A 16,040-nucleotide genomic window follows, 5' to 3' on the forward strand; every position below is an offset into this window, starting at 1 on the left:
AAGCACCCAGAAATAAAAAATAAACAAAAGAAAACCAAACTAGTTCCTACATGAGCTTTAACTTTAAACCGGTTTCGGCTTTTGTACACCCGTTTTGTGTTTTTTCCTACATAATAAATTATTAACTGTTTGCAGCGGTTACATGTGCCAAAAATCGTTTGATTATACAAGCCTGTTTCTATTATTATTTGTATTTTGTTCGGATTTGCCGAAACATTTGAATATTGATAGAAGCAATTAGCGCCGCCGCACACAGGGGAGGCCCCCCGTGGTGATTGAAAAGTGAGAGTTGATCGCCAAAAGGCGGAGATAGACCGAACAGTTGTTCGCCAAGCAGCCTAGCCAGCGGACGTGTTCCTCCCCGAAGAATCAAATCTAATCGAAGAATCCAAAATGAATCGCTCGATTCTGGTGCTGGTACTGGCCCTCATCTGTCTGGGATCCGTCTCGGCATTTCCCCAACTGAGGCAGCGAAACGAGAAGCAGGTCCAGACGGCGGAGGATGAGTTGCGTAAGTTATGGAAGAGGATGACTCGATATTTTCAGGGAATTAAATAGATTTTAAATCTTTTAAGTATCAAAAAATATCAATTTTAATTGAACAGAGAAAAATATCATTTTAAATTACAGCCACAAAGGGAGCCACTATTGAGGAAGTGGTCGTGGAGTCCGCTTTGTACATTAAACCAAAGTCCAACCCTCAGGTGAGGCGTGTGCGGTCGGCCGAGGACCAAGGACTGAGCATCTACAGCACCCACAAGCGCGTGAAGCGCCAGTTCGGAAATCCCGGCTTTGGTGGCCAATATGCTGGAAATCCTGGATTTGGAAACGGATTCGGCGGAAATCCCGGCTTCGGAGGTGGATTCGGTGGTAACCAGGGATTTGGAGGCGGCTTTGGTGGTAATCAGGGATTCGGAGGCAGCCACCGTGGAAACCAAGGCGGTAATGTCGAGGCTGGCACTTCAGCCGGAGCCGGAGGAACCAAGGCAGGCGTTGATGTGGGTGCCGGACCCAATGGCGGTAATGCCAACGCTAATGTCCAGCTGAATCCGCTTGGACCCCTCGGACCCAACGGCTACAACCAAGAACAGGCTGCCTCCAACGGAGCTGCTCACAGCAACTACAACAACGGTCTGAACTCAGGATCGTCCGCAGCCAGCGGACAGGCCCAGGGCTTCCAGTCGCAGAGCGCCAACGGCTCGTTCGGTGCCTCCTCCGCCAGCACAGCTACTCAGTCGCAGAACTTCGGACCCTTTGGCCCCAGCAACGCCGCCGGAGCCTCCTTGAGCCAGGTCTATCACCTGCCCAATGGCCAGACCATCGACTTTAGCTCGACGAACAGTTTCGCCAACGGAGGAGCCAACAGGGGCAGCAGCCACGGATCGGCGGTGTCTGTGAGCCGCTAGAACTACGCATCCACATGGAGAATAGTGTACCTCCTTAATAACCAGTCGCAAAGTTGTGGAAAATTTAAAAAATGTGCTAATAAATATTTATGATCATGATTGGATTATCTTTGCTTTCCGTTCCTAATTCCTATAATCCTTAAAGTTCAAACAGTTTTTGAAATTTTAAGTAATATATTTTTAAAAATTTGTTCTTGCACAAATTCCTACACGGTTCACTTTACATAAACTACCAAGATGGGATGGGATGGGTAATCATTTCGAAATTATTACTAAAAGTAATCCAAATAAATTGTCTCTTAACTTCTTTAATCCGACTCGCTCTCGCTTTCCGACTGGAAATCGCCCACCTCGATGGAGAACTTGTACTCCTGATCGCAGCCCAAGTAGGAATCACTCATGTAGTACAAGGTGTAATCATGCTTGCCCGGACTGGGCGCCACAAAGTCCAGCTTGACCTTGGCCTTCTGCTGGAGCGTGAGGCGCTTGATGGAGAGCAGGGAGTTGGACTTCGGATCACCGATAACGACCCACCAGCCCTCTTCGCGTTTCTGGGGGAAGAAGGGCGCAATAACTGGGCCAGTGACTTCGTCCTCGCGTTCCAGTTGAACCACCACATTGACCGTTGAGCCAGAGTTAATGCGATCCTTGTCCACCACCTCATAGTTGAGCTCGATGTTGGGATAGCGATTACAGAAGCGAGCTACATCTGCCATTTGCGAATCAGAAAGCTGCAGCAGACGCGAACGGTCCTCATCCTCTAGCTCCATGATGTCGAAAACGGTTTCGATTTTCTAAAATTATAAAAGATAAGTTTGGAATCTTTAGGAGGAGTTCATTCTTCTGCCTCACCTTTTCTGTGCACCGCTTGACGATTTCGGCACTAAAGTGCGGTAGCTGTCGCAGGTACGAGTCCTTGCTCCACATTGCCTGGGTAACCATCTGAGCCAGCTCCATGGCAGCCACCGCCGGGGAGAGCCAGCCGTTCGAGCTCAGCACATCCACACAGGCTTGGATGAGACGGATGGCCTTGCTCAGGATCTGCTCCGTATCGCCCTGGAGTTCAGGTCCCAGTTGCAGACGCGAAAGATGTGCCTGCAGCAGCAAATTGGTCTTGATATGCGGATCATTGAATCTGAAAGGATATTAAAATTAGAATATATCGTAGATCCTTATATGGAGTGGGCTTACTTGGGTGCCGTTTCATTGGGGCCAGTGAGCTTGTTTGGCAGGCGCTGGGAGAGAGTGCGCAGGACTTGTTCTTCATGGTGTCTAACTACCACATCCTCGTACTCGGCGGCCGACGAGATGATCTCCAGCAGGCCTCGCACTTTGGTCTTGCTGTTCAGCGACAAACTGAAGAGTTCTGAATAGAAAAGTTTATATTAGTGTAAGGATTGGGTTAGGAATGGAACACGCCCTCCTCCTTACCAATTGTTGTGTAGTTTATGTAATAGTAGGCCGCAATCATGCCCAGATTGAGGGGCAGAGTGTCCATGTCGTCCTCAACGCTGATACACTTGGATTGTTCCAAGTCGCTCAGGGTATTCTCCACGAGCTCGGACAGATGATCGGAGAGGTGGCGATGCGTGACACCCTGCAGATTGTAGTAGTTGGGATTCTGCGTGAGCCTTCGGTAGAGGAACGTCCAGGTGAGGTAGTCCACGGCATCCTGCTTGTTTTCAATTGTCTTGGTCACCACCTCGGCGTTGAAATGATCGTGCATGCGGTGATCCAAATGACTCTCGATGGGCAACGGCTCGTTGATGAACTTCTTAAAGAAGTCCTTCTTGCTGCTCTGGCACATCAGCACGCACTTGGCATCCGCGTCCTCATTGGGTCGATTCGCCCTGCCAATCATCTGCAGCACGTCCGTGATGGGATAGTCCTCGTAGGAATGGTTCTTGCCATTGTAGAACTGCGTGTCCATAATGATCACCAAATGCGCGGAGATGCTCATGCCCCAGCAGAGATCCTTCGAGACCACGGCCACTTGCACCGCTCCCGAATCGAAGAGCTGCTCCACCAAGCGGTGATCGGAGGCGGAAAGACCCTCATGCAGATAGGCGACTCCCTGGGCTAGGGTTTCCTTTAAAGTCTTATCCGTCATTCGCTCCAGGAAGGGCTTGATGTCCTCCTCCTCCGCGTGGAAGAAACGATTCGGCTGCAAATCCGAGGCAGCGTAGGTCAGGACGTCAATAGCCGTGAGCCTCGCCTGCTTCCTGGACGAAACAAACACGATGACCGGCTTGTGGGAACTGTATTTCAAAATGGCATTGTACACCGGCTTGGACATGGTGGCGATCCTAGTGGCGTTGTGCGTGACATTGAATCCCTGGATGTGCAACTCCAAAGGAATGGGCCGGACACTCGGGTGGAAGTTGAAGGTGGCATTGGGATTGCATCCCAGCCACTGGGCCACATCCCTTGCGTCCGTCAGAGAGGCTGACAGGGCCACTATCCGGATCTGTTTTTCAATCTGTGAGCTTATGTAGCGCATTCGGGAGCAGACGATCTCCAAGACCGGGCCTTCTTCACCTCCCACCAGCTGCAGTTCATCCACAATGAAGAGGTTCACCAGCTGGACGTTCTTCCTCTGCTTCCATCTGCGAGAGAGCACATCCCACTTGTCCGCCGTGGTGATCACCAGTTGGCCCTTGGCTATCAGCTTCAGATCCGTTCCCGTTTCTCCCGTTAGCTTCACCACCTTAATGTCCAGGGAGCCGAACTTTCCGTGCCAATCGGCAAAGACCAGATCCGCCAGAGCCTCCTGGGAAACCAAGTACACACATCTCGCATCCGACTGCGTGGTAAACAGGCGCATGATGGCAAACTCGGCAATGGTCATCTTTCCCGAGCCAGTGGGGGCTCCCACGAATACGTTCTCATCGCTGTTGTAAACGGCATTGAAGACCTGCGTCTGGATGGGATTGAACTGCGGGAATCGCTGCGAATAGAATGCCTCGAACTTGGGCTGCCGGAGAGCACTGATGGGCAGCGGCTGCAGATCCAGAAGCTCTGTCGGCGGCATGTTCTTCTCGGGCAGGATGAGATGGCGGAATGACACGGGCAATTGGGTCTCTGCCCCGATCCACCGATCAGAAACGATTCGGAGGAAGTACTGCGGCGGCAGGGGCTCGAAAACGGGCACGAAGAACTTCAGCTGGTGCTCGTCCTGGGAATACTTCTGCTTCAGCAGGAAGAACTCGTGGTGCAAGATGAGCTCAGAGTCTACATCCTCGATCAGCACCCAAAAGCCCTCAGACGCCCCGTGGACTTTTTCATCCCACTGGAAATCCGGAGTGATCGTGAGCTCCACTCTGAGAGTTCCCCTAGTAATCGGTTGGATGTGAGTGGAGAGCTCCAGTTTCGGGAACTGATGCACAAACTTGTGTATGGTTTTGCCCAATTTGGGCACCCTTATGAGCTCACCCAGCTCATGGGGCTCCAAATCATAGAGCCTGGCCCATGGGAAGTGTTTCTTCTCCAGCTTCTTGGCTATTTCATCGGGCATCTTCTTGAACTGCCTGAGTGGCGTCATAGACTGCCACATCCTGCGATCGATCATCTTGCAGAGCGTCAGTGTTTTGTCCGCCAACTGAGCCCATCCTCTGGTCAGAACGATCTCGAAAATGGCCCGCATCAAACGGGCTGCGGACTGGGTAATGAAAACCATGTCGGACATCAAGGCGAAACCCTCCAGCTTCAGCTGGGATATGTAGGCCTGGAGCAGAACATTCACCTTTGCGCTGTGTTCCTCAATTGATTCCTTGATGGGTATGGGCACTCTTTCCATCAGCTTCTGCAGCTCCAGTTTCTCCTCCTCCCTTACCGAGATGTGCCGGAATTCGGAGGACAACGAAAAGACGCGGAATAGCTCGATCTCGCTAAGAGTTTGCTTCAGGAGCTGGTTGTAGGTCAACATGGTTTCGTGGGTGAGGTAGTAATGCGAGGCAATGCGTCCCAAATCGGTCACCTGGAAGTGGCCAGTCTTGCGTTCGTACTTAATGAGGCCGCTCCTTTCCAGGCAGCAGGCGGCGGTGTGCAGAAGATCCGCCCGATGTTGTTCCAGCAAGGGATCTGCTTTGATAGCATCATGGGATACTCCGTACAGAGTCGGATTTCTCAGCATACGGATGTACAAATAAGTGTAGCCCAGCCAGTTGACAGCATCCTGAAGATGCTGGACAGTTCCCAGCACAATCTCAGCGTTCAGCATGTCTGGCAGCTTGGATATAAACTGGGACTCGATGGGCAGCTGCTGGTTGAGCAGGGAGAGATAGAACTGCAGCTCGCTGTGGTTGGTTATAAGGATGCCCTCACCCTTGGTGTCGTACTGGGGCCGACCCGCGCGTCCCAACATCTGCAGAACATCCAACGCGCTTAGCTCCACCCAGCGCCCCTTCTCCGGGTTGTAGACCTGGGTTCCCTTGATGATTACCGTGTGCGCGGGCAGATTCACACCCCAGGCCAAAGTGGCAGTGGACACTAGCACCTGGATGTGCCGATCCGCGAAGAGATCCTCCACCAGGGTACGATCCACACGCGTCATTCCGGCATGATGGATGGCGAAGCCATAGGGGAGAAGTTCCTTCAGCTCAGTGTTCTTAACCTGTTCTGCCTCCGTGCGCAGCACTTCCATACTGGCAGATCCTTCTCTAAGAAAGCTGCCGAGGGTATCCTGTTCCAGGCACATGTCCCTCACTGCCCTGGCTGTTTTGCCGGTCTCCTTGCGGGAGTGCACAAACACCAAGACTTGGTTCCGGCCAGCATGCTCCATGGTCTTCTCGTACACAATCTCGTTCATGACTTGGAACCGCTTCAGAGCCTTCTTCTCCGTCACACCGATGTACTGCTGCTCCAGGGACACCGGCCGGTAGCTGTTGTCGAAGTAGAAGAGCCCTTTGTCCGGCTTCACTCTCAAGAAGGTGGCCACATCTTGGTAGTTCGGCAGAGTAGCAGACAATCCCACCAGTCGCACCTCCTCCTGCGTGGTCTCAATGTTCCTAATGGTACGAGCCACCAGTGCTTCCAAAACCGGACCACGTTCATCGTGCAGCAAATGGATTTCATCAATAATGACCAATCGCACCAGACTGACGAATGTGCGCTCTCCGCCCTTTCGAGTGATGATATCCCACTTTTCCGGCGTGCACACAATCACCTGGGTGGCGGCAATCTGCTCCCTGGTCAGCTGGTGATCTCCTGTGAGCTCGGAAACGGTAAGATTGTAGCAGGAAAGGCGCCTACCGAAGTTACCCACCATTTCCTGCACCAACGACTTCATGGGAGCCACGTAAATGATCTTAAAGTCCTGGGCATTGATGGTGCCGTCCTCGTTTATGTGCTTGCCGATCTCTCGCATCATGGTGAGCAGGGCTACATTGGTTTTACCCGCTCCAGTGGGCGCACACAGCAGCATGTTTTCGTCACTGTCTAGGGCGGCTTTGTACAGGCGGCTCTGGATGCGATTGAGAGTTTTAAAGCCTTCGAAAACGGGTTGAACATACTTGGGAAGCTTGTCCACGGGCTGCAGCTCCTCGTTGTCATCGAAGGGCACTGGCTTCAGGGCAGGCACATGCACCTCCTCGTAGCCCTTGCGCTGTTTCCTGTAGGAACCATCGGGAAGCTGACAGCGCTTGTTGGCCATGAAGTGGGATCCTTGGGTGAAGGCCAGCTCATCCAACTCTAGAAGCTGTCGTACGCCGGCCACCTGACCTGCTGCAGCAGCTCCACCATCTTCGGCATCGCCCTTGCCACGTTTGCTGCCTCTGGTTTCGCCCTCCTCCTGTTCTTCGGCCTTTCCGGTATCCAATTGCCTGAGAATCTTCGCCAGTGCTGAGTTGCCGCGCATCTTTTCGCGGATTCTCTGCCGCTCACTGTCCGTCTGAGCCGATGCCAGCATTGTGCAGTAGAGAATCATCTGGCGGTTAAGCTTCAGCTGTTTTATGAAGTCAAAGCAGTCATACCCGAGCAGAAGCACCAACTGGTTCTCGCAGTCGCGCTCATCGGCGGCGTCTTTCAGGATCTTAAGCACATCGGCTGCCTTACTCTGCGACACCATGGCATCCTTGTAGAACTTGCTCAGGCAACGTTGCAACCAGTAGGCGTCAATGTCCAGAGGATGGAGGGTGCGATCTTTCTTCACATTGTTGGCAGCCTCTTCGTTGGCCAGCTGTGGATGGAAATGTTTATAAATTGGGAGAAATTCCACGTTATTTGAATCACTTACGTTTTCGGCGTGCAGTGTGTGATCAATCCGAGCCTCTTCGCCCTCATCCTGGGCGTCGTCATCGCGGATCTCGCCGTACATGTCGTTGTCGCTCTCCTCCTCAGACTCCTCGAACTGCACGTTGATGCCGTATGTCTCGTCGATCTGCTCCTCGTTGTTCGGAGCTGCAGTCAAGGCATTGACTGCCTCACTGCCAAAGTCTGTTATCTTCTTGCCGAGATTGACCAGCAATGCAAATCTCTCATCGGTCACTGATCCCAACAGACTGTCCACGTCCCTCTTGCGCTCCCGATCCTTCAGGCGATCATTTTTTAGTACGGCCAGGATCTCGTCAGCGGCTCCGCACAGGATATCCCTGGGCTGGTCCCCGAGGGCCTCCTGGATGAAGCTCAACAGGACCTCGTAGGTCTGACGGGTTTCCTGCGTTTTGGGGCGATAGACTATGCCCACCATCTCATCGATGCCCTCGGACAGCAGCGTGGCACCCTTCATGCGCTCGAAGTCGTACTGAGCCTCGTCCCGCTTCTGCCGCTTCACCTTGCGCTCCTCTGTCTTCTCCGGCTTGGTGCGCTGGTACCGATCGCCCATCCGGGTGCCGTCCAGTTTTCCCACTAGGGAGCACACCTCACCAGTAGCCTCATCGCGACGTGGTCGTTCGATGAGTCGGACATCGGCTTGCAGCACAAGATTGGAGTTCTGAAAGATAAAAACACATTAGCCACCTTGGTGAAATTTTCGAGACGCCGCATGGAACGGCCAATGTTGTTGGTTCTTGTTTTTCACTTACCGCCTTGTACTCGTACTGCAGCTGACGTGCTGCTGCATCCGCCATGTCGATTAATGTGTATTCAAGGGTTTTTAATGCTTAAAATAACTTAAATTAAACTAATTCTCAAGTTTTTCCAAAAGATAGACCCAGAAAAAGCCGCTGTTTGGCCACAATACACAGAGTTGCATTTTTTGCATTCACGCGGATGCGAATAGTGTGACCGTCTGAGGGTTTTTTATATTTTAAATATAATATATAAAAGTAGTTGTTTTTAAATAAAGATAAACTTTAAATAAACTTCATTAGGTCCCTGAGTTTTTTAGACAATAAATATAAGTTTAAAGTTTCGTAAAAACTCATTTAAAAACTGTATAGTTTCAATTTGAAACAATTGAAATATATGTAGGTATATTTAACAAATTATAAAAATGAATTTATTTTTAAAAATAAATTAAATATGTATATTTATAAGAAATACAAATATTTATAATAATTTCTAAAATTTTAAAACTTGAATTTTTATTAACAGTGTATATACTGAATACAAGAATATGGTATATATGTATGATTTGAGTAACTTGGCCACACTAACCTAGGTTCTTGACCATGTTTACACATCGCATTGTTTTTTGTTTTCTGTTCAGATCGCCGGTGGGCCACCAACGCTTATATATGAGGCTGGAGCTGGTTTAACTTGAATCATTCGTGCCAGATCAGTGCGCCCGTCACATGCTATTAGTTGCAGTGCATCCAGTGAAAGCGGAACACATCAGAAGTAGAAGTACCAACATTCCAACATGTTGCCGAAACAAGAAGCCTGCAACCGCGGATTCTGCGACTGTCCGTTCCCGAACTCCATTGAGGTCACCAACCATAAGGGTCACATCCCAGATTTGGTCAAGTGCCGGTGCGGCGAAGATGTACCTGGCAATGTAAGCCCGTGGAGATGGCATGTATCCGAGGAGTCGGACGCTTTGGTCACCGACAGGGACATCATTTTTCATCCTACCTTCAGTCAGGGCACGGCAATAGTGAGAGGAGAGCATGCCCTAAAGCCGGGCATGGTGCACTTTTGGGAGATGCGAGTCATTACCGCACTGGCTGGAACAGATGTGGTAGGTTGTCAGGTCGGGTTATCACCCCTTTAGTGGCTTGACAACCAATGATTAAGATGAAAGTCAGTCAAAGTCGCTACACGAAAATAGAACAACTTGTAGGGCATCTGGTGTGCTCGATTCCATTGGAAACGATTTAATTGTTCGCTCCATTGTACGGATTACAGATTACAATGAAGCGATAAGATATGAGAAGCAGACGCGTCCAGAGAAGGAAATCTCTCTAGACAGCTCAACTAGCTGATAAGCAGAAAAGTTCAATGTAAACATCGGTGTGTATTCTTACAATAATCGGTTTCCTCTTTCTTATCCCTAGATGTTCGGCATCGGTACCGGCAACGTCCACTTAGAGCAGTTCAAGTTCCATTTCGTCTCGGCTTTGGGTACCAATGCCCAGTCCTGGGGATTCTCTTACTCTGGCAGGGTCCAACATTGTGGAGAGCAGATACCCTATGGCCAGAAATTCTCCCAGGGATGCTTAATTGGTGTCTACCTAGATCGCACGAATGGACATTTAGAGTTCTACCTTAATCGGAGGCCATTAGGAGTGGCCTACACGAACGTTCCAACGGATCCCGATGTTGATATATACCCGATGGTCTGCTCCACTGCAGCCAAATCTGTGATAAGGCTGATCAATTGCACCTCGCAGCCGGTTACACTACAATTGCGTGCCTTCCAATCTATGGCCAAGCAGCCTGCAAAGCTAATGGAGCTTCGTCAAATGCCTGGCCTCAAAGGTATCCTGCAGGCCTATTGGTTCATGGCGCCGCCGATTCGATACTCTAGAACATCCCACGAAAACGAATTCGAACTAGGTGATGAGGCAGTGTTGTCCAGCTCTAAGTTGCGGTTGAGTCGCAAGCAAAAATATAGGGGTGAGTCAATCAATTCTTTATCCGAATAATTAACTCAACTACAACTCATGCATTTAAAGAATCCGACGATGTGAACATTGACGAGGATTTGTACGCTAATGCCCACAAGATTACCTTACGAAGAAGCGAAAGCGGTGATGAGGAGCATGCAGCATCCGTTCACGAGATGTGCGACGAGTACTTCCACTACCTATTATAGATCGAAGTTGCCATATCATAGTTATATCAATAATGCATTTATTTATCTAATGCTAAGCTTATAGAATGTTATTATACTAAGAAAAAAAATAATTGATATTTTCATGTACCTTATCAATTGCCGTATGTGTCCGATTTTGTTGTTAAAATACAATGGATCAATAGTAAATGGAATATAATATAAATTTATCACTTATTTAAAGTATTCCGCTGAATATTAAAGTGGGTTTTGGAAAAGAAATAGCAGAGCTATGCCAATCGGAAGTGGGGAAAATAATCGAAGGGCAGGATCTTCCGCAATCTCAAAATTTTGAAGGGTGACCCCTTGAAAAATATCGAAAATTTTCATAATCACTTTAAGGGAATTCCTTTGATGAGGAAAAGTTCTACTAAGTTCGCTGATTACAGAATGGTACGTCTCTTCTTGGTCAGATAAAAATTGGCAGAGCTATGCCAATCGGAAGTGGGGAAAATAATCGAAGTGCAGGATATTCCGCAATCTCAAAATTTTGAAGGGGGACCCCTTGAAAAATATCGAAAATTTTCAAAATCAATTTAAGGGAATTCCTTTGATGAGGAAAAGTTCTATAAAGTTCGCTGATTACAAAATGGTACGGCTCTTCTTGGTCAGATAAAAATTGGAAGAGCTATGCCAATCGGAAGGGGGGAAATAATCGAAGAGCAGGATATTCCGCAATCTCAAAATTTTAAAGGGGGACCCCTTGAAAAATATCGAAAATTTTCAAAATCACTTTAAGGGAATTCCTTTGATGAGGAAAAGTTCTACTAAGTTCGCTGATTACAGAATGGTACGTCTCTTCTTGGTCAGATAAAAATTGGCAGAGCTATGCCAATCGGAAGTGGGGAAAATAATCGAAGTGCAGGATATTCCGCAATCTCAAAATTTTGAAGGGGGACCCCTTGAAAAATATCGAAAATTTTCAAAATCACTTTTAAGCAATTCCTTTGATGAGGAAAAGAGCTACTATGTTTGCTGATTCCAGAAAGGTACGACACTTTTTGTTCAGATAAAAATTGGGAGAGCTATGCCAATCGGAAGGGGGGAAAATAATCGAAGAGCAGGATATTCCGCAATCTCAAAATTTTGAAGGGGGACCCCTTGAAAAATATCGCAAATATTCAAAATCACTTTAAGGGAATTCCTTTGATGAGGAAAAGTTCTACTAAGTTCGCTGATTACAAAATGGTACGGCTCTTCTTGGTCAGATAAAAATTGGAAGAGCTATGCCGATCGGAAGGGGGGAAATAATCGAAGAGCAGGGTATTCCGCAATCTCAAAATTTTGAAGGGGGACCCCTTGAAAAATATCGAAAATATTCAAAATCACTTTAAGGGAATTCCTTTGATGAGGAAAAGTTATACTAAGTTCGCTGATTACAGAATGGTACGGCTCTTCTTGGTCAGATAACAATTGGAAGAGCTATGCCAATCGGAAGGGGGGAAAATAATCGAAGAGCAGGATATTCCGCAATCTCAAAATTTTGAAGGGGGACCCCTTGAAAAATATCGAAAATTTTCAAAATCACTTTAAGGGAATTCCTTTGATGAGGAAAAGTTCTACTAAGTTCGCTGATTACAGAATGGTACGTCTCTTCTTGGTCAGATAAAAATTGGCAGAGCTATGCCAATCGGAAGTGGGGAAAATAATCGAAGTGCAGGATATTCCGCAATCTCAAAATTTTGAAGGGGGACCCCTTGAAAAATATCGAAAATTTTCAAAATCACTTTTAAGCAATTCCTTTGATGAGGAAAAGAGCTACTATGTTTGCTGATTCCAGAAAGGTACGACACTTTTTGTTCAGATAAAAATTGGGAGAGCTATGCCAATCGGAAGGGGGGAAAATAATCGAAGAGCAGGATATTCCGCAATCTCAAAATTTTGAAGGGGGACCCCTTGAAAAATATCTCAAATATTCAAAATCACTTTAAGGGAATTCCTTTGATGAGGAAAAGTTCTACTAAGTTCGCTGATTACAGAATGGTACGTCTCTTCTTGGTCAGATAAAAATTGGCAGAGCTATGCCAATCGGAAGTGGGGAAAATAATCGAAGAGCAGGATATTCCGCAATCTCAAAATTTTGAGGTGGGACCCCTTGAAAAATATCGAAAATTTTCAAAATCACTTTAAGGGAATTCCTTTGATGAGGAAAAGTTCTACTATGTTTGCTGAGTCCAGAAAGGTACGACACTTTTTGTTCAGATAAAAATTGGCAGAGCTATGCCAATCGGAAGGGGGGAAAATAATCGAAGAGCAGGATATTCCGCAATCTCAAAATTTTGAAGGGGGACCCCTTGAAAAATATCGCAAATTTTCAAAATCAATTTAAGGGAATTCCTTTGATGAGGAAAAGTTCTACTAAGTTCGCTGATTACAGAATGGTACGTCTCTTCTTGGTCAGATAAAAATTGGCAGAGCTATGCCAATCGGAAGGGGGGAAAATAATCGAAGTGCAGGATATTCCGCAATCTCAAAATTTTGAAGGGGGACCCCTTGAAAAATATCGAAAATTTTCAAAATCACTTTTAAGCAATTCCTTTGATGAGGAAAAGAGCTACTATGTTTGCTGATTCCAGAAAGGTACGACACTTTTTGTTCAGATAAAAATTGGGAGAGCTATGCCAATCGGAAGGGGGGAAAATAATCGAAGAGCAGGATATTCCGCAATCTCAAAATTTTGAAGGGGGACCCCTTGAAAAATATCGCAAATTTTCAAAATCAATTTAAGGGAATTCCTTTGATGAGGAAAAGTTCTACTAAGTTCGCTGATTACAAAATGGTACGGCTCTTCTTGGTCAGATAAAAATTGGAAGAGCTATGCCGATCGGAAGGGGGGAAATAATCGAAGAGCAGGATATTCCGCAATCTCAAAATTTTGAAGGGGGACCCCTTGAAAAATATCGAAAATTTTCAAAATCACTTTTAAGCAATTCCTTTGATGAGGAAAAGAGCTACTATGTTTGCTGATTCCAGAAAGGTACGACACTTTTTGTTCAGATAAAAATTGGGAGAGCTATGCTAATCGGAAGGGGGGAAAATAATCGAAGAGCAGGATATTCCGCAATCTCAAAATTTTGAAGGGACCCCTTGAAAAATATCGCAAATTTTCAAAATCAATTTAAGGGAATTCCTTTGATAAGGAAAAGTTCTACTAAGTTCGCTGATTACAAAATGGTACGGCTCTTCTTGGTCAGATAAAAATTCTAAGAGCTATGCCAATCGGAAGGGGGGAAATAATCGAAGAGCAGGATATTCCGCAATCTCAAAATTTTGAAGGGGGACCCCTTGAAAAATATCGAAAATTTTCAAAATCACTTTAAGGGAATTCCTTTGATGAGGAAAAGTTCTACTAAGTTCGCTGATTACAGAATGGTACGTCTCTTCTTGGTCAGATAAAAATTGGCAGAGCTATGCCAATCGGAAGTGGGGAAAATAATCGAAGTGCAGGATATTCCGCAATCTCAAAATTTTGAAGGGGGACCCCTTGAAAAATATCGAAAATTTTCAAAATCACTTTTAAGCAATTCCTTTGATGAGGAAAAGAGCTACTATGTTTGCTGATTCCAGAAAGGTACGACACTTTTTGTTCAGATAAAAATTGGGAGAGCTATGCCAATCGGAAGGGGGGAAAATAATCGAAGAGCAGGATATTCCGCAATCTCAAAATTTTGAAGGGGGACCCCTTGAAAAATATCGCAAATATTCAAAATCACTTTAAGGGAATTCCTTTGATGAGGAAAAGTTCTACTAAGTTCGCTGATTACAAAATGGTACGGCTCTTCTTGGTCAGATAAAAATTGGAAGAGCTATGCCGATCGGAAGGGGGGAAATAATCGAAGAGCAGGGTATTCCGCAATCTCAAAATTTTGAAGGGGGACCCCTTGAAAAATATCGAAAATATTCAAAATCACTTTAAGGGAATTCCTTTGATGAGGAAAAGTTATACTAAGTTCGCTGATTACAGAATGGTACGGCTCTTCTTGGTCAGATAACAATTGGAAGAGCTATGCCAATCGGAAGGGGGGAAAATAATCGAAGAGCAGGATATTCCGCAATCTCAAAATTTTGAAGGGGGACCCCTTTAAAAATATCGAAAATTTTCAAAATCACTTTAAGGGAATTCCTTTGATGAGGAAAAGTTCTACTAAGTTCGCTGATTACAGAATGGTACGTCTCTTCTTGGTCAGATAAAAATTGGCAGAGCTATGCCAATCGGAAGTGGGGAAAATAATCGAAGTGCAGGATATTCCGCAATCTCAAAATTTTGAAGGGGGACCCCTTGAAAAATATCGAAAATTTTCAAAATCACTTTTAAGCAATTCCTTTGATGAGGAAAAGAGCTACTATGTTTGCTGATTCCAGAAAGGTACGACACTTTTTGTTCAGATAAAAATTGGGAGAGCTATGCCAATCGGAAGGGGGGAAAATAATCGAAGAGCAGGATATTCCGCAATCTCAAAATTTTGAAGGGGGACCCCTTGAAAAATATCTCAAATATTCAAAATCACTTTAAGGGAATTCCTTTGATGAGGAAAAGTTCTACTAAGTTCGCTGATTACAAAATGGTACGGCTCTTCTTGGTCAGATAAAAATTGGAAGAGCTATGCCGATCGGAAGGGGGGAAATAATCGAAGAGCAGGATATTCCGCAATCTCAAAATTTTGAAGGGGGACCCCTTGAAAAATATCGAAAATTTTCAAAATCACTTTAAGGGAATTCCTTCGATGAGGAAAAGTTCTACTAAGTTCGCTGATTACAGAATGGTACGTCTCTTCTTGGTCAGATAAAAATTGGCAGAGCTATGCCAATCGGAAGTGGGGAAAATAATCGAAGTGCAGGATATTCCGCAATCTCAAAATTTTGAAGGGGGACCCCTTGAAAAATATCGCAAATTTTCAAAATCACTTTAAGGGAATTCCTTTGATGAGGAAAAGTTCTACTATGTTTGCTGATTCCAGAAAGGTACGACACTTTTTGTTCAGATAAAAATTGGCAGAGCTATGCCAATCGGAAGGGGGGAAAATAATCGAAGAGCAGGATATTCCGCAATCTCAAAATTTTGAGGTGGGACCCCTTGAAAAATATCGAAAATTTTCAAAATCACTTTAAGGGAATTCCTTTGATGAGGAAAAGTTCTACTATGTTTGCTGAGTCCAGAAAGGTACGACACTTTTTGTTCAGATAAAAATTGGCAGAGCTATGCCAATCGGAAGGGGGGAAAATAATCGAAGAGCAGGATATTCCGCAATCTCAAAATTTTGAAGGGGGACCCCTTGAAAAATATCGCAAATTTTCAAAATCAATTTAAGGGAATTCCTTTGATGAGGAAAAGTTCTACTAAGTTCGCTGATTACAGAATGGTACGTCTCTTCTTGGTCAGATAAAAATTGGCAGAGCTATGCCAATCGGAAGGGGGGAAAATA

General features: G+C 46.2%; 3 protein-coding genes across 3 annotated transcripts; 2 read left to right on the plus strand and 1 right to left on the minus strand.

The window, feature by feature from the left end:
* Window positions 1-25: 25 nt before the first annotated feature.
* LOC6506734 (ATP-dependent RNA helicase glh-2) lies at window positions 26-1,505 on the plus strand. The gene is made up of 2 exons (XM_001957298.4): window positions 26-511; window positions 631-1,505. The coding sequence occupies exons 1-2, from the start codon at window positions 394-396 to the stop codon at window positions 1,404-1,406; spliced, it is 894 nt and encodes a 297-aa protein (XP_001957334.1). The 5' UTR covers window positions 26-393; the 3' UTR covers window positions 1,407-1,505.
* A 55-nt stretch (window positions 1,506-1,560) lies between these two features.
* LOC6493237 (putative U5 small nuclear ribonucleoprotein 200 kDa helicase) lies at window positions 1,561-8,617 on the minus strand. The gene is made up of 6 exons (XM_001957297.4): window positions 8,426-8,617; window positions 7,639-8,334; window positions 2,838-7,581; window positions 2,598-2,772; window positions 2,259-2,541; window positions 1,561-2,200 (listed from the first exon to the last, which is right to left on the minus strand). The coding sequence occupies exons 1-6, from the start codon at window positions 8,468-8,470 to the stop codon at window positions 1,715-1,717; spliced, it is 6,429 nt and encodes a 2,142-aa protein (XP_001957333.1). The 5' UTR covers window positions 8,471-8,617; the 3' UTR covers window positions 1,561-1,714.
* Window positions 8,618-9,005: 388 nt separating this feature from the next.
* On the plus strand, window positions 9,006-10,803 carry LOC6506735 (SPRY domain-containing SOCS box protein 3). The gene is made up of 3 exons (XM_001957296.4): window positions 9,006-9,522; window positions 9,839-10,400; window positions 10,460-10,803. Exons 1-3 carry the CDS (start codon window positions 9,205-9,207, stop codon window positions 10,597-10,599), a joined length of 1,020 nt encoding a protein of 339 aa, XP_001957332.1. The 5' UTR covers window positions 9,006-9,204; the 3' UTR covers window positions 10,600-10,803.
* Window positions 10,804-16,040: the final 5,237 nt, after the last annotated feature.

This window comes from Drosophila ananassae, chromosome 2R (genome assembly GCF_017639315.1).
Source record: "Drosophila ananassae strain 14024-0371.13 chromosome 2R, ASM1763931v2, whole genome shotgun sequence".
Lineage (NCBI taxonomy): Eukaryota > Metazoa > Arthropoda > Insecta > Diptera > Drosophilidae > Drosophila > Drosophila ananassae.

What these genes read in the sequence shown, in the direction of transcription:
- LOC6506734 (XM_001957298.4), top strand. Translation starts at nt 394, where the DNA reads ATGAATCGCTCGATTCTGGTGCTGGTACTGGCCCTCATCTGTCTGGGA. An exon ending in GACGGCGGAGGATGAGTTGC is followed by an intron (nt 512 to 630) that starts GTAAGTTATGGA and finishes TTTAAATTACAG; the next exon opens with CCACAAAGGGAGCCACTATT.
- LOC6506735 (XM_001957296.4), top strand. Translation starts at nt 9,205, where the DNA reads ATGTTGCCGAAACAAGAAGCCTGCAACCGCGGATTCTGCGACTGTCCG. An exon ending in CACTGGCTGGAACAGATGTG is followed by an intron (nt 9,523 to 9,838) that starts GTAGGTTGTCAG and finishes TCTTATCCCTAG; the next exon opens with ATGTTCGGCATCGGTACCGG. An exon ending in TCGCAAGCAAAAATATAGGG is followed by an intron (nt 10,401 to 10,459) that starts GTGAGTCAATCA and finishes ATGCATTTAAAG; the next exon opens with AATCCGACGATGTGAACATT.
- LOC6493237 (XM_001957297.4), bottom strand. Translation starts at nt 8,470, where the DNA reads ATGGCGGATGCAGCAGCACGTCAGCTGCAGTACGAGTACAAGGCG. An exon ending in TGCAGTACGAGTACAAGGCG is followed by an intron (nt 8,335 to 8,425) that starts GTAAGTGAAAAA and finishes TTTATCTTTCAG; the next exon opens with AACTCCAATCTTGTGCTGCA. An exon ending in TCAAGCGGTGCACAGAAAAG is followed by an intron (nt 2,201 to 2,258) that starts GTGAGGCAGAAG and finishes TTATAATTTTAG; the next exon opens with AAAATCGAAACCGTTTTCGA.